Source organism: Rhinopithecus roxellana, chromosome 2, assembly GCF_007565055.1.
Source record: "Rhinopithecus roxellana isolate Shanxi Qingling chromosome 2, ASM756505v1, whole genome shotgun sequence".
Lineage (NCBI taxonomy): Eukaryota > Metazoa > Chordata > Mammalia > Primates > Cercopithecidae > Rhinopithecus > Rhinopithecus roxellana.
In genome coordinates, this window is record NC_044550.1 from 18,188,104 (window position 1) to 18,210,764 (window position 22,661).

Here is a 22,661-nt window from a genome sequence, read left to right on the forward strand (position 1 = left end):
GTTGTAATCATCTCTTGTTTTGCCCTCCTCACAAAAAAAAGCAGTGACAGGTTCCTGATGGCTAGGTTTATGCTCCTTGAGAGTAGAAACCCTTTTTATTGTCTCTCTGATTTCTAGGTTCCTGAAAATTATTATTAACGTGACTTGCACATGGTAAATGCACACTAAATATGTTAAATGAATGACAGTTTCATCTAATGGTTCTTAGTCCTGAACACCGTGGAAACTTGAAAGAGTTCCACAGGTTCTTGGTACAGCATCTTAGAGAGTCTCTGCATCCATACACTGAGGTCTCTGTCAGGATAAGGGAAGCTGCCATGTGTGGCCTGGTTGAGTGTGAGAGCTGCCTACAGACTCCCATAAAAGTTGTTAGAGAAAATGGTTGATAGTGCCTACATAGCAGATTAACTTAGACTGTTTTCATTCAGGCCCACGCATTTTAATAAAGTAGGAAATATGCTTCACAGATAAGGAAAATCAAAGAGGCTCCTTTTTTCTCGAGGAGAGAAATGTCAAAAGGAAGTAAATTTGAAATAACTTTACAGAACTGAAAATTAGCTTTTGATTAAAAATAGCTTTTGGTATATGACAAGTTTTCACTGAGAATTTTGTAGCGAGTTATGTGCTTTAAGAAATAACCCCCTGGAAACTTGCATCATGGCATAAACACCTTGAATAAACAAGTGCTTAACCAGTGCCTTTAGAGCTGCCTGGGAAACAGCCAGAATACCAGGGCAAGCTGCACTTTGGAACTGGTTTAATTTAGCAGCCTTGCCACTGGCTTAATGTGATCTGCTTTTGGTGGCTTGCTCTTCCCCACTAAGTCATTTTCTGGATTTGTTACACCTAGAATCGTTATGAAATTATAGGCTTGGACTGATCATTAACATATTCTATAAGGCACATGTTACCTTTCAAAGCAGATGAAGTTCTAACCCGAATTCTGGCAAGATTCTCTTCGATCATTTGCTTCCTTTACTTTTACTTTTATTTATGCATAGTTCCCTCCTCCTTGAGTTTCTGTACCGATACAAACCTCTTTTTCCCCCAGCCAGAAAAAAAAAATATTATTATAGGAAATAATCTTTGTATAACTTTTCCATTGGGGAGTGATTTTTAGTATGTAAATATATCATTGCATATTTTCAGAAATGAAAGACATTCTTAGGAATTTACAGTGTACTTTGTAATAATTTCAGAAGGAAATATTTACAAATGTCAATTCCTAATGTTTTAGTATGGTTTATGTTTCATATGTTGAATTCTTTATCATAAGGAAAGAATTGGAATCTTGTAGGTCAGAAGCAGATACTTATTTTGTGGACTAGTTACATCTGAAAGTTGATTGCTTTGCTAAGCACAAAAATCTAAGGGCTTTAACCCTAATATTAAGGTGGTTACCTACAGCCTTAATTTTTGAAAGATGTATGGTTCCTGCCAGGCGCAGTGGCTCACACCTGTAATGCCAGCACTTTGGGAGGCCCAGGCGGGCGGATCACGAGGTCAGGACAACGAGACCATACTGGCTAACACGGTGAAGCCCTGTCTCTACTATAAATACAAAAAAAAAAAAAAAAAAAAAAAGCCGGGCGTGGTGGCGGGCGCCTGTAGTTCCAGCTACTCCTGAGGCTCAGTCAGGAGAATGGTGTGAACCCGGGAGGCAGAGCTTGCAGTGAACTGAGATCGCACCACTGCACTCCAGCCTGGGCGACAGAGCGAGACTCCGTCTCAAAAAAAAAAAAAAAAAAAAAGGAAGATGTGTAGTTTTAACTCCCAAAACCAATGTTCATTTGATCTGGACATTTAACTGGCTGTTAATAACGTAATGGTGTTGAAACAGAACGTGATTTTTAAGTCTCAACTCTCTACTTTGAGTCTCACCCATCTTATCTTTTGGTAAACAAATAATGGCAACAGTTAACACTTTTTTTTTTTTTTTTTGCATAAAGCTTATGTATGTTCTAGAAACATAATTTCTTACATTTAAATGATAATATTGACGATCTATTATGCTGTTATGTAAATAAAATCTTTATGCAATTCATACATTTGTTCATAATTTTGGAGTATTTTAAACTACTATTGTACAACGTGATAATGTAGGGAAAAAAATCTTAAGTTGGTCGTTTAAGACTTCAGTGACCTTAAATAGAGCAGATGGATTATAATCAATATTCTTATAATTTGTTTTTTATTTTCTTCCTTCTGTTTATGACTAAATAATACTTTTTAAAATGATGATCTCTTGTTTGGAGTTTTTAAAAAAATTGTATGACAATGGATTGCTCATTTATAATGTGTGATGTGTGTGTTGTCCTTGGAAAACAAGATGACAGTGATACATTTTTAAGAAAATTAAAATAGAGGAAAAGAGAAACCAGAAGAACCATAAAATAAACTATTGTTTATAAAGTATCTAATGCATTCTTTTTAAACTCTACCAACTGTATGTAATTGTTTAATATATACTTGTAAAGATTTTTAGGGCTAAAATTGACATCAGTTCAAAGTTGACTCTTATTACCTTCTTCCTGGTATGAAGACGAGCACATCCCAACTCCTCTTGACCAAGGCAGTGAACAGCCTCTTTTCCAACCCCTGGATCACCAAGCCACAAGTTTGCCTTCAAGGGGTGAGCGTGTATTGTCCCAGGTGGTCTGCTTTTGCCACCTGCATGGCTTCCTGCAGTTATGTCACTTCTTGCAAATGTTCTGAAGACTAGCCCAGGAGTGTCCAGCCTTCAGCCCTGAGCATGTACAGCAAGCAGCAGGAATTGCCACCTGATGCTGATTCTCTGTGCTCTGAAAAGCATGGAGCTCTACTGTCCTTTTAATGCATCGAGTATCATTGCTTTTCTTTTTCTTTTCTGAATTTTGAAATATTTTCTAAAAATCAGATAGCAAAACAACTTTTTTCATATGTAGGCAAACTGAGGAGTTCCAAAGCAAGTGAAATTGGGGGTTTGATGCCCTTTGCCAAGTAGATTTTAGAAATCAAGTCCTCTTCCCCACTCTTGAGGTATAGAGTTTTAGGTTACCTGAAAATCAAAGTATACATTAGTGACCTTCTTTTGGTATACATTGTGTAACATCAGATAGCCTAAGTTCTGATTCCAAGATGGCATTTAGTTGCTATTTGCTTATAAGCAAGTCATTAACCAATCAGTAACAGGGAGACAGTAATTCCTGCCCTATTTGCCTGTGGGGTTGGCGTAAGAATAGAAACACCGAAAATATTAATGTCTTCATCATGCTGGAAAGCTTCATAGGAAAATAATGTGTAGCATAATTTTACAGTTCCTCTTCTAGGATATTTTATCTGTAACCCATTCATAGGTTTAAGAACTTAGAATAACTGAATTAAAATAGTTGAAATTATCAATCATTGTCTCTGCTGAGAGGAAATTTGATGCTTTTGTATATTTTCTGCACAAGGAATTAGGGCAAAAGAATTAATTTCAGTCTTTAATAATTTAAAAAATAAAGTTATGGTAGTTGACATATTGACATGTTTGCCTATGACTGCCTGATTTTAGCACCAAAGCGGAGAGAAAGTCCAAATGTGTTAAGTGAAAGTTTATGTAAAAAAAAATCCAGTGAGCTAGTTATCTTACTCAATGATCTCTTCCGAATTTTTCAGCTACTTTTCAGTGTCTGCATGCTAATAAAATTTCTGATTTTTTTCCTGAAGTTTAATAATAATGCTATGCAGCTTGCATTTCCATTCTGGACCAGTTCCCTTCTCCCTCTCCTTCTGCCTCTCCTCCCATCGAAACTCCTGAATCCACCAACCTACTGAAATGTATTCCTGACAATAATAGATGCACTTTAAGACTTATATACATAATAATTGAAGCATTATGAATGTAAGTGGCTTATTGTAAAGTTCTATCCTTTAGTATAAGATAAGTACATGAAAGAATTCATTACATTTTTAATTTTCCTGTTTGATAGATTTTCCTTATATATATTATAAACCTCCAGAGAAAAAGGAACATAAGTAAATTTACAACAAAAACACCAACGTTTTATTTCCAGGTTCTCTTATCAACTTTTAAGATTTATTTGAGACAGTATGATCAATGACTTCATTTTGTTCTGCTTATTATTGTAGGAGTATTTACTATAATTTGGAAGTAGTTTATTTTTTAATTTCTTGCTTAATTGAAGAATATCCAATAGATTGTGATAATGAATACAGCGTTTATAGAAAGCAGCACATATCAGCTTACTTAATATAACACTAGGTCAATGAGAAAAGAAGGTAACATAATTAAAGACAAGAAACTCTTAAGAAAACTGAGGACAAAAAGGCTTCTTACCAGGTCACTAGATGCATTTAATCTTTTGAAGCTCTGTACTTTAGGAAAAGTCTGATATTTGGCAAATTTTGATAAACATGGATGACTGTGGAATCTTATAGTATCTGAAGTGGCTTTCATAAGGGTCATTGTGAAGTTTTAGGAGACACCTGCCTATGGCAGATGGGGCAATGATGGCAGTCACTAGGGATATTAACAACAGTCAGCTGTCAGGGCATGTCATCCAGACCATCAACAGCTGGTGGAGTACAGCTTTCTCAATTGCTTTCCATGTTTTGGATACTCATATGCCCATTAATAACAGGTAAAATAGCCAATATAGGTCCACATTTACCCATTGAATGTTACATGTATTCTTCCTTTCTCGTATTATTTCATACAGTCCAGATTTTTTTGGACTCATGACAGCATATTGGCTTTTCTTTCCTTTCAGTTTCATGATTCTTAACCCCAAAGTGCTTTTGCTATGGGAACAGAAGGATAAAGTTGGGTCAAAGCCATTATCTAAAACCACCAGCAGCTCCAGTCCAGATTATGAATACTACCATAGCAATCCTAAGGGGCCCTTTATTGGCCCAGACTGGAGCCAAATTGTAGAAGAGCTGCCCCAATTGGGCTTCAGGTTTAGTTCATGGACATAGTGTCTGAAGAAATTTCCATCAGCATAAATATTCCTTGTTTATGAGCTGCCTGGAACTTTAAACACCTAATCCATTCCCATCAGGAACTCACAACAGTTTCTGTCACGCTCTGAAAATAAACCTAGGGATTCTTAACTGACACATAAACAAAAATCCATCAATATCCTTTTCTTGAGATATAGGTTTTGATTTTACTGTGTTATTTTGTGGTTTTGTTCTATTTTTGTTTAGTGCAGAAAAAATATTTGAAACACAAAGCCTTTCTCTAATGCCATATTTGGGTTTAAATGCTATTTAATATCAAAAAGATTTATCAAAGACAGGTGTGACTCTGCAGGACCATATTAGGAATAGTCATTAATTCCTCTTAAAAGATGAGAAAAAATTCCCTCTCATTTTTAGTAAATACTGAAATACAAAGTAGAAGAATACGGGAAGGGTAGAAAATTTCTTTCTCAGTCATTCTTCCTTGATTCTTGCTTCAATTAACAGAGGGAGAAAACATTTTTGATACTGTAATCTGCATGGCACTTTCTATGAGGAAATTTTTTTTGAAATATTGTAGAATGTGATTTTGTTTTAAAAACCCTTAACTAGTCAAGAGACAATAAAGTAGAAATTTGAAGAAAGCATAGGAGATGACAAAAGTTTTTGGTTTATTTAACCTTTCCAGGATTTGCCCAGCTAGGGGTCTGCTTACAGTTGCATTCAGGGCAGAAAAAAGATCTACTTGGAAAATCAGTAAGATACGAAAATTTTTTTAGATGTGATAATTATTTGGTGGTTTTAAAACATAATGGAACTTGGTGATTTAGTTAAGTGAAATATACAGATTTCCAGTAAATGAGCAGATCAGATTGAAATAGATTAGATTTGAAAACAATTTTGCAACTAGACAAATTGTATTTCTTATTCAATGACATGGATTAATAGATAATTAAATTATGCTAATTGGGTACTTATGCTGGTGGTTCCAGACAAACATGTGGTCACATTTCTTTTTAATGAAGTGTATATTTTAGGCATTACTATTTCAATGTTTATTTGTCATTATGAGTTTTATGTTCACTTGAGGCAGTGTTTAATTTAGGTTAAAACTTTTTTATAATGTGAAATTTATTAATTTATTTCATATTGATACTTAAACCAATAAACCTAAAATACATGATAGTCTATTACATTTTGTCCATTAGTATTTCCATATGCCTTTCTTAACTGCGGAATAAATGAAAATATATTGGTGGGTGTTTTAAAGTTCATTTTGTGACTTGAATGCATTACTAAAGCAGGAAACTGAAGTTTCTTCTTTAATCTGAAATCATATAAAATCTACCAGATTGAACAAGAAAAACTACAATAATGATCACTCTTAATTTATTTCTTTCTTATCCTCTGAAAATATAGCCTATAGAGCCTTCCCTTGGGAAGGTCAAAGCAGTCAAATGTTTTTAAATCTGTATAGTTCCTGTAAAGTAAAATATTCTCATGTAATACGTTCTTTAAACAGAGAAAGGAAGACATTGAACGAATAGGGTTACATTGTCAGGATTAAATCTAGCAATAGAACCCAGATATTTTAAGAATATTGGCAAACAGATGGTAGCTGATAGAGCACCTCTGCCCATGGGAGGTTAGTATGCTGCTGTTTCTAGGGATGATAAGGTAGGCACCTGTTGTTGAGAATTTTCCTAACTGGCCTTTATAAACAGAAATCCATAAAGGTCATGGCGACTCCTGGTTGCCCCTAGTGTAACAACCTTCAAATTAATATTGCATGAACATTCTCTATCTCTTATGTAAATAATAGTTACTGTAGCTTGACCTATTTTTCTCTTTCCTTTTTTAATATAGAAAAGAATTTTAAATGGTTTACATTAGTGCTGAGGTTTTGTAATTTTTCTGCTTCAACCCACATTGTTTTCAGATCTAAATGAGTGTGGCCTGAAGCCTCGGCCCTGTAAGCACAGGTGCATGAACACTTATGGCAGCTACAAGTGCTACTGTCTCAACGGATATATGCTCATGCCGGATGGTTCCTGCTCAAGTATGTCAAGAATCTTAACTGTTTTATAAGTGCTTTGGGCTTGTTTCTGTTGTGCTCTGGGAGCTTGCTTTTGTGAAAGTGGCCTCCCGGGTTCTGCTAAACAAGATGTGTGCATGTGTTTATATATGTGCCTGAGGAACTGAAAATCAAAATAAGTGGCACCATTTTCGATGTATAATATTCTTCTCTCGTGGGTGCCAATATTAAATTGATTAGGAAATGGTATTTAGATCAAGAATTACAAAACTAAGTATGTTTTCTAATTTTTTTTTAAAACATGCTTACCTCTGTCTTCTATCTGGGCATAGAAGAATAATTCCAGGTTAAAAAAAAAAAGAAAAAAAAAGAACACTACTGACTATTTAGGGACTGCTCAGACAGAATCCATCAGGTCTGTTTTGTGATTTTAAATCATTCATAAATACTTTCTTACTTAATTTTTATATTTCATTATAAAGGCCTTTAGGCTTTTATAGAATTTTAGACTTTAATAATAGTCTAAGACTTCTAGAAAACAATTTCAAATAAAAAATAAATGAATATGATACCAGAAAAGTAGAATTCATGTATATCTTTATAAGGAAAAAAATGTGTGTTTTCTACCATTTGGATGTATAAGATGGATACATTAGATTTGAAAACAATTTTGTAACTAGACATATTATTGTGTGGAACCACCAGCATAAGTACCCGATTAGCATAATTTAATTATCTATTAATCCATGTCGTTGAATAAGAAATATACATAATATGTCTAATATGCCCTAAAATTCTCTCATTGAATTGCGGTATTCATATGATATCCAACAATTAATGACTTGGTTTTTATTTTTACTGAATTGTCATTTAACTGAGTTGCATAAGATAAAAATAGTTAGCTAATTTTATTTAACATTGCATAAGTATAGCATGGAACTTTTTGGAATGAGGTGAATACATGTTTAACATTGTGCAACTCAGTGGGAAATCTGCTGTTCCCCTAGAGAAATTTCATGGGCAGTTGAGACAGTTACTTGGATGTTTAGTTAAGAATAGCATTTAGCTTGAGTACTCTGGAGAAATACCTCAATTCTTCACTTTCCTTGGCCACTGGAAAAATTTCCAGATAATCTATGCACAATAGTTTTATATTTGTCTTTTAATGCTTTCTTTCCTTTCCCCTTTTACTTTCTTTAGATGTTTGATAGTTAAGGCCTCTTTGACTTCATTGTTGTTCAGTGTCACTGATTTCAGGACAAGTGAAAAAATATAGCTATTTCCTTTACAGATTTTGTTTTCTACCTGTCTGGGTCAGCCAGTCACTCTCTTTCCAGGTGCCCTGACCTGCTCCATGGCAAATTGTCAGTATGGCTGTGATGTTGTTAAAGGGCAAATACGGTGCCAGTGCCCCTCCCCTGGCCTGCAGCTGGCTCCTGATGGGAGGACCTGTGTAGGTGAGTTGTAAAATCAAGCATCTCTGTCAGCAGCCTCTATAGGATAAAGGGAGAAAGTGAAAGGTGATGGGAGTAAGGAAAAAAAGGCAATTACTTATGTCAGATAATTAGCTGTCTTTCAGAAGATGTCAGATGTCTCAGAAGAGGACATCTCTGTGAATGGATAATGGGAGCCTTATTGTTTTTAAAATGAGAAATAGGAGGATGCCTCAGGCAGAGGGAACCCTATGTGCAAAGGCACTGTAGTTCAGAGAAGCACAATGTTTAGGGGAATGAGAAGAGCTCAGTATTCCTAGAATGTAAGCGGCAAGTGTGAGCAATGAGTGATGAAGCTGAACAGGTAGACAGGGCTAGATTGTATGTGTTGTACTTCCGGCCTCAGATTTTTTTCTGGTGAATTAGGAAGACAGTGTAGGATTGAGAGTCTGGACTCTTCCATATACTAGATATGTAACCTTAGGCAAGAGACTTTGTTTCTTTGAGCTTGCGTCTTCTTATCTTTAAAATGGAAATAACACCACATAGAACTGGCAGGAAGATTGAATGAGATCGTGGATGCAGAGAGTTTAGCACAATACCTAGCATGTAATAATCCTTGAATGAATGGAAGTGTTTGGTGATCAGAGATATTTACTGAGTACTTTCTATACTCCAGACACTGTGCTGAGTGCTAGGATGTATAGCAGTGGACTAAACAGACAAGATTTTGATCCCCACAAAGCTGACATGCTAACAGGGGAGACAGAAGAGAAATAAATACCCCATAAAATTACAGACAATGCCAAGTGTTAACATGAGGTATTGAGAGAAAAACAGAATGTGTCTATTAGCCTTAAGGTAAGACCTGTATCATTAGCCATGTGAAGAAACAGCCAAGCAGCTGAAGAGATTGCAGGGCACTGCGGTGAGAGAGAGGTTGGCCTATGTGAGGTTTTTCAAAGAAGAAGGCCCATGTAGCTCAAGTACGGGGTGTGAGTATGAGGAGTGGTGGCTTGAGATATAATGGGTGAAGTAGGTGAGGGTGATTTGTTGCAGGGCCTTCAAGGACATGGGGGAGGAATGTGGATTTAATTCAAAGTGCAAGTAGAAATAGTTAAAAGGTTTTGAGCATAGTAATGATCTGATTGTATGTTTTAATGGAATCATTTTGACAGTTGGGTTGGAAATGCTTTGGAGGGGATAAGTAACAGCAAAAGAAGCAGTTTTGAGGCTTTTGTAATGGTCTAACCTGGGAGATGGTGGCCTCAAATAGGGTAGTGATGGTGGATTAAGAGAAAAGTAGACAGAATCAAATAATTTTTTTAGAGGTAGAATTAACTGGACTTGATGATTTGGGAGTTAAAGGAAAGAAGGTTGTTTCTAGTTCAAGAATGACTCAAGTTTCTAGTTTAAGCAACTTGGTGGATATAGCTGCAGTATGTGCTAATATATAGGGTACAAGAAAATAATAACTTGGCTTAGAAGGATGAGTTGAAATTTGGATATGTGGAATTTATGTTGCCTATAGGGGCAGCCAGCTGGATACCATTTATGGTGAGCTACTAGATGCCAGGCAACCGTTTGTAGTCAGTTATTTATTTTGAAACCCACTCTGTCTTAACATGCCCTTGCTCTTCCTAAAATGCTATTGACTTATGTTTCTAGATGTTGATGAATGTGCTACAGGAAGAGCCTCCTGCCCTAGGTTTAGGCAATGTGTCAACACTTTTGGGAGCTACATCTGCAAGTGTCATAAAGGCTTCGATCTCATGTATATTGGAGGCAAATACCAATGTCATGGTAATGAAACCCAACCATTGCTTGCTTTGTGTTGTTTCTTCCTAGAGCACTGAAAGATCTTGTAATTGTGGTGATGACTGGAATGTGAGGGGCAGGGAAGAGTACTGGCATTAAGTTGAACAAACCAATAGACATCCAATTCAACCACTGGTAGTTCCCAGTCTGCATGTACTTTATTTCTTCTGTTTATCTGCCAATTTTATGTAGATCAACACATTGCCAAAAAAAAATCATTGTTGAAACTGTATATATTTTTCATGCCATCATATTTATCTCCTAAATAAGCCTCTTTGTTTCCTACTTTCTGATGCAGACATAGACGAATGCTCACTTGGTCAGTATCAGTGCAGCAGCTTTGCTCGATGTTATAACATACATGGGTCCTACAAGTGCAAATGTAAAGAAGGATACCAGGGCGATGGACTGACTTGTGTGTGTGAGTAGTACTTGTCTCTCAGCTTTAAATTCTAGCAGGAAATATAGGATTACACAAAGGCCATCGCTAGGGAAGATAAGGAATAAGATTATCAAAGAAGTATAATCGCCATAATTGGTTATTTTTGTCTGTGATTTCCACAAACAATAAAATCACTTGCTCAGGTACTTGTAAAAACTAAGGACTCAGTAATACACTATAATCTTAAGAGTTTGAATCTCTTCACTGAAATCTCTCAATATTTTCTTTTTAGCTAAAAAGAAGTTATAGAGTCCTCTCTGAGAATTTACTTTTGTTAAAATCAGAAATACATGTTTGCCATTAGTATTAGATTTTGATGGTGGGATAATCTGAATATATTCTACATTTTTCACTCTGTTTTATGCCTCCTAACTCTACTATTAAAAAAATCATTCCCGGCCAGGCACGGTGGCTCATGCCTGTAATTCTAGCACTTTCGGAGGCCATAGTGGCAGGATTGTTTGAGACTAGGAGTTCAAGACCAGCCTGGGCAACATAACGAGACCCATCTCTACAAAAATAAATTTAAAAATTAGCCAGGTGCAGTGCGCATACCTGTAGTCCCAGCTACTCAGGAGGCTGAGGTAATAGGATCACTTGAGCCTGGGATCTTAAGACTGCCATGAGCCCAGTGAACTGTGACCATGCCACTGCACTCCAGCTTGGGCAAGAGAGCGAGACCCTGTCTCAAAAGAAAAAAAAAAAAAAGTCATTCCCTTATTTATTTCCTCTACATTCAGAACTGTTTTGCTTTTAAATGTTTTAAAAGTTTTATTTGGAGTAGTGGTTATGTAGTAGATAAACATGAAAAAGCCCAAAAGTCATAATTTAACATACATTTCATGTGACAGAAGATAATTTTTTAAATTTCCTGAGTAAAATATTTACTGAAAACCATGGTGCATAAAATCATGGGGATTAAAGGGTTTTTAAAGAGTCATGTAGTCATTCCCACTCTGGAGTATATCATTCCAGGCAGATTAAATATTGGTTCTTTTTGGTGAAGATTATCAAGGAAAAAGATGCCACAGATGATCTTTGCAACCTCTGAAAATGTCTTTTTAAAAGCAGTTGTATCTATCAGTAAAGGGGAAGAAAAACCGACTATAAAACAATATGTAGAACATTTACTCAAACTGTATTTATGCGAATTGAATTTATATAAAGTGTGGATAAGAAAAGTATTTGTCTTTAGACAATTCTAAACACACTTTTATAATATACATGTAGCATAGGGATACAGCATAGATTCTAACTATGCATTTCTTATATTAAAAAATTTAGAATGTCTCTGCATTTTAAAAATTCTCATTAGTTGTTGTCTGTTTCCACTGCACAAATATTTAAAACGTTTTTATGTTGCAAATAATACATATTCTTTATGGAAACACACCAATATATTTGTTACATACATGCAAAGGATGAATATATGTACATATATGAATACGTATGTATGTGTTTTATATACACACACACATATATTTGTTATTTGGAAAATAGTATGACTTACAGTAGGTAATATTCTGAATTTGAAAAATGATACTAGTTGTCATGAGATGTTTTTATGTGTCTGTCAGTATAATGCTTCACTCTTTAGGGAGGAATGGTTACATACTAATTTAAGTCTTTGACTCTTTCAGATATCCCAAAAGTTATGATTGAACCTTCGGGTCCAATTCATGTACCAAAGGGAAATGGTACCATTTTAAAGGGTGACGGAGGATATAATAATAGGATTCCTGATGTTGGAAGTACTTGGTGGCCTCCGAAGACAACATATATTCCTCCTATCATTACCAACAGGCCTACTTCTAAGCCGACAACAAGACCTACACCAAAGCCAACACCACTTCCTACACCACCACCACCTCTGCCAACAGAGCTCAGAACACCTCTACCAGCTACAACCCCAGAAAGGCCAACCACCAGACTGACAACTATAGCACCAGCTGCCAGTACACCTCCAGGAGGGATTACAGTTGACAACAGGGTACAGATAGATCCTCAGAAACCCAGAGGAGATGTGTTCAGTAAGTCTAATAAATGTTAGCACATTTTCAGTAGGCTCATTTATAATGACTTTTCAACCACAGGCCATGCCTTGAATAAGAATGAAACTTGTATAAAGAACTAGTTATGTAAAGTCATATGTCCCTATTGACAAATATTATAAAGAGCTGCATAAAGAGTCAGTCTAATTGGGCAAGTAAAAATGTATGTAGCAACGGAAAGAATATCACAAAGTCATATGGTAGATGACAGCTCTTAGCCAGTATGGGAATTCTGACATAGTTAGATTTACTTGAAAACTCTCAGAGGTGGGGAACTTAACTGTATTCCATGCTGTGTTACTTTTAATCTAACCCTTCATTCATTCAGTCAGTGAACATTTTTGAATGTCTTTAGAGTCCTTGACATTTTTGAATGTCAAGGAGGCCTTGTCTTAGCCATTGGGTTTATGTAAAGATGAAACAGAAAAGGTCACAGTCTGGTGGGAAAGATGGTTACTCAGAAGATAACAGTGGTAATATGTTAGTGAAAGAGATCTGTGTAGGACACTATGGGAGGAGAATGAAGGGATACCTCATCAGTCTTTGGGTAGGCAATATTCAGGGAGGGCTTCCCAAGTGAAATGGGGTGAAGTGGATGAGGAAAGGGAGATATTATAGTTAATGGGGACAGCCCAACAAATGCAAAGAAGTAGAAAGCAGTGTAACAGGCAGTAGACTGCCAGTAAATTGGAGGGTCATGTCAGGGACAGATGAGAGAAGCTGGACAGCTACCCCTTGGATTGCTGTAAACTGGTAGTTAGACCTACACTGGGGTTGGATTAGATCAAAGGCTCCCAGATTCTTAGCAGGTGACTAGGTAAAGGGTAGCACCACCAATGGAGATAGAGGATTCAGGAAGAGAAGCGAGTTTTGAAGGAGGAAAAGGTTAATTTATTACCAGACCAAAATTTGCATTTTATAACTTTCATCTGTTCCTCATATTATCTGTTTGTCCTGTGTCACTTCGCTTATTCTTAGTTACCTTTGCATTCACTCTGCCTGTCTCCTCCTTTATACATTACCAGTTTATTTTGTTCCTTTTTTCATTCCTCCATGATGAAGCTAAAGTTTGTGCCTTTTATATTAATACCTTTATAACTTTTTATCAGGTGATAAAATACTCACATTTATTATTATTTAAAGGGGAAAATTAAGCTGGTGTGGCAGCTCACACCTATAATCCCAGCACTTTGGGAGACTGAGGAGGACCAATTGGTTAAGCCTGAGAGGTTGAGGCTGCAGTAAGCTGTGACTGTGCCACTGCACTGCAGCCTGGGTGACAGAGTGGGACACTGTCTCAAGAAAATGAATAAATAAATACTAAATAAAGGGGATATTAGAGCTGAATTTTGCTTGTATGTGACTCTCAATTAAATTTTCTCTTCTGGGTAATTGTCCATTTAAAGAAAGATCGAGATTCTCTAATTCTGATATAGTCGTGTATGTTTTGGATAATCAATATAATTTTTAGGGGAATTAGATGGTAGTTCTCAAAATACACATTTTATATGTGCATAACTATTTTCTGAAATTTATATTTTTGTAATTTTCTCCTCGCCCCCTCTCTGCATCTCAGATATTGTCTTTTTCTCCCTATTACTCTCCTTTTTAAATTCTCATCTCATTGTGATCATACAATGGGATTTTTATTTATGAGTGCTTAAGTAATTATGGTATTTATGTTATTTTGCTGCCTTAGGATAACAGGGGAATTTGGCTATTTAATGTAAGATGATTTGCTAAATATTTTTTTCATTATGATGAAAGAATACGTCTTTCTGAGAATTTAAAAAAATACTTCCTCTTTTCAAAATGTTTCTCTTTATTTCCAGTATTCCTCTCTATGCCAATACATAAAAATGACATTGAAGTTCACCAATAAAATTTAGTGCAATAAAATTGGGGAAATACAGAGTTCCAATGATGTTTGGGAGCATTCATTATAAGAGAGTGTGATCTTAAAGACATGCTCTGGGAAAGGATTGCCTTGATCAAATGCCAAGGCTGTTGCATGCCACAGATAGCATTGCTGCCTTTAGAAACTCCTGCCAAAAATTAAATTCCACTCTCATTTCATCTTCAGCAATAGCTGCTAATTAAGTCTAGCATGTGTGAGAATGCTTTAGATGCTTTTTGACTTGCTGTCTCGTGGTTATAGCGTATATTCTAAAAAAGGCAAGGGCGCTAAGTTTTTAATTCAGGACAAATAACCAGTGTCTATTCACTGTGAAAACAGAAAGGAACCTTAGCACTATTGCAGTTCAACACCATTTCTTTACTGAACATTTTCTTCACTTCTGGCATAAATTCTTAAACCATCCTTATTCTCCACAGGTCTGAGAACAGAATTTAGCTCACCTCATCTCATAAATATTTAGGTGATGTGAATTATGGCCACTATTTGACAGTCTCCTTCAAATAGCCCTCTGCTTTAATTGTGTTTTTCTTTACATTGAAAGATACTTTTAAATTATAATTTTTAATTGACATAATAATATATTTATGGGGTATGAAAGATTTCTTGTAATGGAAGAGGTTGTGAAAGAGAGCTTTTCCTTATAATGTATGTGCGTTGTCGCCCTGATAAAAGACTGTAAAGATATTCTAAAAGAAAATCAAGGAAGAAAAACATTACAACAAGAACACATCTTCAGCCCAGACCTCTCCCCCAAACTCTAGACCTGTATATCAGCTGACTGCTTAACTTATCTAGCTGGATGAAAATAGACGTCTCAAACTCAACATGTATAGAATTGTTCCTCTTCTTCCCTTAAACATGCTCTACTCTCAGCCTTTCCTATCCCAGGTAATGGGACCTCCATCACCTGTTGCTAAGGTCTGATAATGTGGATTCATCCTTAATTACTCTTTTCATACATACATCCAATATGTAAGGAAATCCTTTTAGCTCTACCTTCAAATTATATTTAAGTATGACCATTTCTCACCAACTCCAATGCTACTACCCTGGCCCAAGTCATCTCTCCCCTGGAGTACAGGTCCAAAATCCTTTATCCAAATGACTTGTGGAATACAGCATTTTTTAGATTTCAGAAAATCAATAAGGTACATATACTATATAGTACACACTGAAGTAGTGAAACATACTGATTTTTCTCTAGTGTTTTTACTGTGAACATACCAATGTTAAAGAAAGGAAAATGATATTAACTCAGAGGTGATGTCTCACAGCATATATTTACTAGCTTGCACAAATTTTTTAATGTTAGCAAGATTTAAGGCAAATGTTTTATTTATATTTTAATTGGATCCTATGATGATTATTAAAGACAAAAAGTAGCTATCTCTAGAAAGTATAAATTGAGCTCTTGGCAAATGTGACCAAAATCAGAAATCAGATTTTTTAATAAAGTTACATATACATTTGTCTAGAGTTACAATTAAAAGTATTGTGCTCATAGTCAGTCTGTGATCTGTGGCATATTATTATATCTTCCTACGCCTTAAAACAATGTTTCCTGTAAGTATAAACAAAGTACCATTGACACTGGAAGTTTTGTCCATTTGCTACTTCCAAAAGAAAGGGGTACAAAACAGAAAAGTTATTTAAACTTTAAGTAGTTGGTTAGATGTGGTAGTTATAATAGACTTTTGGTATTTTAATATGGGGCCTAAAAATTTTCATCTAAACCAACATTAATTATCTAAGTGTGATATCCTTATGAGGTCTTTGTTAAATCCTCCCAATTATATCCAGCATCTCCAAAGGTGACTGAGGTCCCTTCTAATAACTCATCCCACCATTGGAGTAGTCATCCTTATATTTAACCTAAATTTATGAAACTACAGTTTATGCCTTTTTAATATTGTCAGATACTCAAGATTAATGGACACAGTTGTTCATTGTCCCCAGCTCCCATACTACATGTACTCAAAGACACTTTCAGGAAATGACTCACTCTTTCTTCACTGGGCCCAGTAATTTATATTTTATTAATCTTTTCTTAGAAATGCTGTTTTTCAACCCACTTAACAATCTTTTTGGCTGGTCCTTTGAACATTATTTTCCAAATCTGTCACAAATGATGGCGTCAAAGATACATGATAGTCAAATCTGACCCAATACTGATCACGGGGGGGGGTGTCTTTTAACATGGTTTGTAATCTAAATCATTTCTCTTTGTTGCAAAGTAGAGATTTATGGGAGCTATTTAATCTCCAGATGTTTTTTTCCTCAGATGGTCACATAGTGGGCACGCAAAAATATTTGTTGAACGGAATGAAATGGAATTTTATATTGGATTTAGTTTTTTTCATTCTAAGTAATCCTTCACATGCTTAACTAGCTACATTTTACTTGTTGGTTCTGATATTCCTTCCCCAAATAATCAAAGTTAATTCAGATTATGGGTTTTTTCTTGTCTTGATACAGCTTAATATAGCCATTGAAAATAAACAATCTCTGGAAAATTCTAAGTCTAATATATTTCTAAATTTTAAGCATGACACTGAGAAATAGTGAAAAGCATAGAAAAGGAATATGAAAATAGCATTGAAACATTTGGAATTGACGGGTTTTAACACTACTAAAGATAGAATATACTGAATCAGAAAACCTAGTCTTGATTTTCACCTCTATTTATGAGGTACATGACTTTGCTCTAGTATGAGTATTTATGAGGTACATGTCTTTGGAAGAGTTACTGTGCTTTCCACCTCAATTTTTTCTCTGTAAAATGGAGGGAATATTCCTAGCTTTCCCTTTCTCATAGAGTAGCTTCAAAGATCAGAGATAAGGGATCTAGTGTTTGTGAATTCTGAGTTACTATGAAATGTAAAGGATTACTGTGTTTTGTTTATCACTGTAAATAACCTCGATGGGGAGAACTTAATATGTGATTAAGGTTGCAACTTTTTATGTGTGATATGAAATATTAAACACATTTTTAAAATAATTCTTTTTGAGACAGGGTCTCACTCTGTCACCCAGGCTGCTGCAGCTTCAGTCTCTCAGGCTTAAGCGATCCTCCTGCCTCAGCCTCCCAAGTAGCTGGGTGGCTATTTATTTTTATTTTTTGTGGATATGAGGTCTTACTATGTTGCCCAGGCTGGTCTCCAACTCCTGAGCTCAAAGAATCCTCCCACCTTGGCCTCCCAAGTGCTGGGATTCTAGGCATGAACCACTGCACCCAGCCTAAAAACAATTTTAGCTTGAGGGACCCTAGGATTTTTTAGGTTATATGACTAGAAATATAATAAGATGTATTTCTTATTATACAGGGCTAATCCAGTAGACATGATTTGAGCAACACTAAAGTTATCTGATATAGCATAAAATTCTTGTTCTTTTATTAATGAGACAGAATTGTGCTTCTCAAAGTGTGTTTTATAGAGCATTATTTCTCTAAAATATTACGCAATTGTATGCGTTAAAAACTTCTAAGGTCAAATACGTTTAAGAAATCCTAGGTTTAGCTAAGTTAAATAGGTTTGTTAACTGTAAGACTTCTCAATACTCTAATGTGCTAACAGTATTGTAAATCTCTAAGAGAGGCATATAATGTATCTTTTCCCAAGTTGTTTTAACCATGGGATTATTTGAGTCTTGGGATTAGAGTTTACTGGAATCAACTTTATGTCAGTCTGGGCTAAACTAGGAAGTATGAGAACCACACTCCACAAAACCCAGTATCCCTCACCAATTATGGCTCTCATTGCCTGTTTTTTGAGACTAATGGATTGACCTTGGATTTAGGAATGAGGGTTGGGGAGAGCGGAAAGGTGCTGCACAGACTTAGCCTGGAAAGCAGCCGTAAGTGGTGGTATGCCTGTATGGACACCATAGGTTTGCTGCAGGGGATTGTTAAAAAGCCACTTTGCAAAGACAAAACTCTGGTTTCAGAGGGGTAGGAGCTATCCCAGAGCAAAGAAATTTTTAAAAATTTTCTGCAGAACCCAAACTAAAGGAAGTTAGGGGGACATGCTTTCTGGTCTAGCAATATATAATGAAATATTTTACAACTATTAACCATAATGTTTTTTGGAAAATATTTAATAATTTTATAAAACACCCATGTTACAAAAATGTTACCTGAAAAGTACAAAACTGTACTTGCCATTTGACTCCAATTAGATATAAAATATATGTCTGCATATGTCTGGATGTATATAAAAGTCTGTAAGAAAAAAGACCAAAATAGTAACCATGAATATATCCAGTTTATGATATTTTGGGTGATTTTCATTGTCTTTTTGTTGACTTTATGCAGTAATTTTTAAACTGTCCAACTGTACTATCATTGATAACAGTAATTCATTATAGCAATAATTCCTTCAGAGAGGGGGCAGAGTAATAGAACCCTGCTCTTCTCAGCAGGAAAGTGAGGATTCTGATTCTTAATCATGTTTATTTTATTTTGGACATACTGATTTTTTTTTTTTTTTTTTTTTTTTTTTTTTTTTTTTTTTTTTTTTGAGACGGAGTCTCGCTCTGTCACCCGGGCTGGAGTGCTGTGGCTGGATCTCAGCTCACTGCAAGCTCCACCTCCCGGGTTTACGCCATTCTCCTGCCTCAGCCTCCCGAGTAGCTGGGACTACAGGCGCCGCTACCTCGCCCGGCTAGTTTTTTGTATTTTTTAGTAGAGACGGGGTTTCACTGTGTTAGCCAGGATGGTCTCGATCTCCTGACCTCGTGATCCGCCCACCTCGGCCTCCCAAAGTGCTGGGATTACAGGCTTGAGCCACCGCGCCCGGCCGGACATACTGATTTTTAAAAATTCATTGAATGTTTTATTAACTTCTATTTTTAAACTTTCAGATTTTCCTTTACAATTGATTGTGATAGTTATGTCCAATTTTAGCTAGGAAATTTGTATTACTAGAAGGAATATAACATAACTTGGACCAGGAAACAGATTTTTTTTTGCCCCAGTGTTGTCAGAAGCCCATTTTAACTAAAATAACATATGATGTTTATTAACTAAAATAACATAGGATGCTTATCTTAAGATGTAGATTCCTAATCCTTATGACACATTTACTAAATCAGACTTACTAAGGAAAGTATCTCTCAGTCTTTATCTTTATTTATTTATTACTTATTTATTTATTTTTCTGAGACACAGGCTTGCTCTGTCACCCAGGCTGGAGTGCAGTGGCATGATCTTGGCTCACTGCAACCTAAGTGATTATTGCGCCTCAGCCTCCTGAGTAGCTGGGATTACAGGCATGCGCCACCACACCCAGCTATATATATATATATATTTGTAATTTTCATAGAGACAGGGATTCACATCTGAGTAGAAACACTTGGTCCCCAACACTCAACTTTTTATTCAACCAGCCGTGACCTGGGTGTGAACATGACAGACCCAGCAGGGTTCCAACGCCTGACAACCTGCACCTGTCAGGAAGAGCCCCTTCCTTTCCTGCTCCCCCTGCAACACTTGGTTATTTTAATAGAGACAGGGTTTCACCATGTTGCCCAGGCTGGTCTCGAACTTCTGGCCTCAAGAGATCCGCCTGCCTCAGCCACCCAAAGTACTGGGATTACAGGCGTGAGGCACTACGTCTGGCTGTTCTCAGTCTTTAATGTGTATACAAATTACAAGGGGATCTCGTTAAAATGAAGACTGACTCAATGTGTCTGGAGTAGGACCTGAGACTCTGCATTTCTAACAAACACAGGTAATGTTTCTGATCTGCAGTCCCCACTTTGGATAGCAGGGTTCTTTCTAAAGCATAACGCCAGCTCCAACCCAGCAGAACCATATTCTGGATGGAATCAGAACTAGCCAAATGTAGGATTTAAAATATAGCATTTGTGCCTAGGTATGTGTCCACCTGACTCATGTAAAATAAAGAGAAAAGGCGTTAATAGAAGCCAGATTATAGAACATAATGTTATTAATATGTATCAGGTGCTCTTATGAGTGGCCATATCAGAGAACCAGCCTCACTGTTGCGGTTATTACACAACATGAGAATGTGCTGCAATTCCAAGTACCAAGCAGTAAGAAGAAAATTGTTTTCTTTTACTGATTGCTGCATGTTGTCCTGAGGCTTTTCCCCTCATCTCTCTTCTACAGATTTTACCGAGTCTGTGGCTAGTTCATTCACATTGTTCTTGGTCATGGAAATATTATGGTCTTTCTGATTCTGTGTAGTGATAAGTAAAAAGATTGTTTCTGCTGAGGGGTGAAAAGGTCTTCAAACTAGTTTGCTTTCTTGTAAACAGTAAGACCTGTAGAGACCCTGAGAAGATGCCTGATATCTCCTTGAAAATTAAATTTCTGCTAGTGTTTTGAAGGAGCGAATTGTCACTTCTCACAGGTTAGGATCTGGTGCTGTGAATTCTGAAAGTTTGCAAGATTTTTTATTTATATTTTGATTAGATCCTATAGTAGCTAGTAAAGAAAATATCATTCTCTCCAAAAAGTATAAATTGAGCCCTCAGTGGTTGTGACCAAAGTCAGAAATCAGATTTTTTTTTTTAAGTTACATGCACATCTGTCAATAGAGTTATAATTACAAGTATTGTGCTCATTGCCAGTCTGTAATTTGGGGCATATCACTAAATTTTCCTGTGCGTTTGTTTTCTCATCTGCAAGTCAGGGATAGTAATAGTATCTACCTCATTGGGCTATTGTGAAAGTTAGATGCAAGGGTATCTTTAAAACTTTTACTGTAGCGCTTGGCACATAATAATAATTTAATACATATTAGCTATTACTGCTGCTATTGAAGTTGAATTCATTTATATAGTAATGATAACATTTCCTACTTAATTCATAAAAAGACAGCCTATGCTGTTTTCTAGTTCTGAGTTTATATGTTTCTCATGCTTTTTATTATGGTTCATTACAATTTTAATGTTATTTTTAACTAACTAGATCCTTTTTTGAAACAAATTGAAACAATTTTGAAACAAATTGGTTTGCAAGTGTGAGCTGTTAGGTGCACGGAGAAAATGAAAATAGAAACTTGCTATTTTATTCTAAGCTTATTACCAAATACTTAGAATACTGTGTTTTATTCAGGTGTTTATAGTATCATTAGACAGTTGTGATTTTAAAATAGAGACTGCATCATCTCAACTTCTTTACTGTGAAAATAATAACAATAGCCTTTGCAGAGATGCATCTGTCTAGATGGGAAATTTACATGGTGGATCTGATGAGTGCATCCAGCCTGGGCAGCAGAGTGAGACTCTGTCTCCAAAAAATAAAAATAAAAATAAATAAAATAATAAAATAAAATAGAATGTAGTTTCCTTCCCCAGAAAGTCTGATTTAGTAAATGTGCCATAAGGATTTAGAAATCTACATCATAAATAAACATTCTATGTTATTTTAGTTCAGACCCTATTTTAGTTCAGACTTTCTATGGGATAAAAACTTCCATTCTTTCTTTAAATAGATTCTTTCGGCTTGAGCGCATTTACACCTGTCCCCAACAGCTGGTGGGCTTCTGCTCACCCTAGACGGTGTTCATGCTGCACTCAGTCCAAGCAGCCCTTATCCGAGAGTCTACTTACTACTGGCATTCTGGTGCAAAGGACTCATTCTTGGCAGAGCCTAACCTTCATGGTAACCTTTGGCTTAGAAGAGAGGAGAAGGGGAGGCCGAGGCAGGTGGATCACTAGGTCAGGAGTCCAAAACCAGCCTGGCCAACATGGTGAAACCCTATCTCTACTAAAAATACAAAAATTAGCCAGGCGTGGTGGTGTGCACCTGGAATCCCAGCTACTCAGGAGGCTGAGACAGGAGAATTGCTTGAACCTGGGAGGCAGAGATCGTAGTGAGCCGAGATTGTGCCTCTGCACTCCAGCCTGGACGACAGAGCAAGACTCTGTCTCAAAAGAAAAAAAATTATCCTGTCTCCAGGCAGTGCCTCTGTGTCTTTCTAAAACTTTATTAAAGATTCATACAATACATGAAGAAGAAATAGGTATGTCACAAAAATTGGGCTTATTG

General features: G+C 36.2%; 1 protein-coding gene across 4 annotated transcripts in view; it reads left to right on the forward strand.

The window, feature by feature from the left end:
- NPNT (nephronectin) overlaps positions 1-22,661 on the forward strand; it is a 77,211-nt gene that overhangs the window by 35,663 nt on the left and 18,887 nt on the right. For 3 of the 4 annotated variants that reach the window (XM_030915893.1, XM_010371560.2, XM_010371561.2), the window contains 5 exons: positions 6,887-7,006; positions 8,320-8,439; positions 10,084-10,218; positions 10,532-10,654; positions 12,316-12,705. In XM_030915893.1, the coding sequence (XP_030771753.1) occupies positions 6,887-7,006; positions 8,320-8,439; positions 10,084-10,218; positions 10,532-10,654; positions 12,316-12,705 (888 nt within the window). Of the gene's footprint in view, positions 1-2,542; positions 2,633-6,886; positions 7,007-8,319; positions 8,440-10,083; positions 10,219-10,531; positions 10,655-12,315; positions 12,706-22,661 lie in introns of all 4 variants that reach the window. The other variant, XM_010371559.2, reaches the window with a different exon arrangement.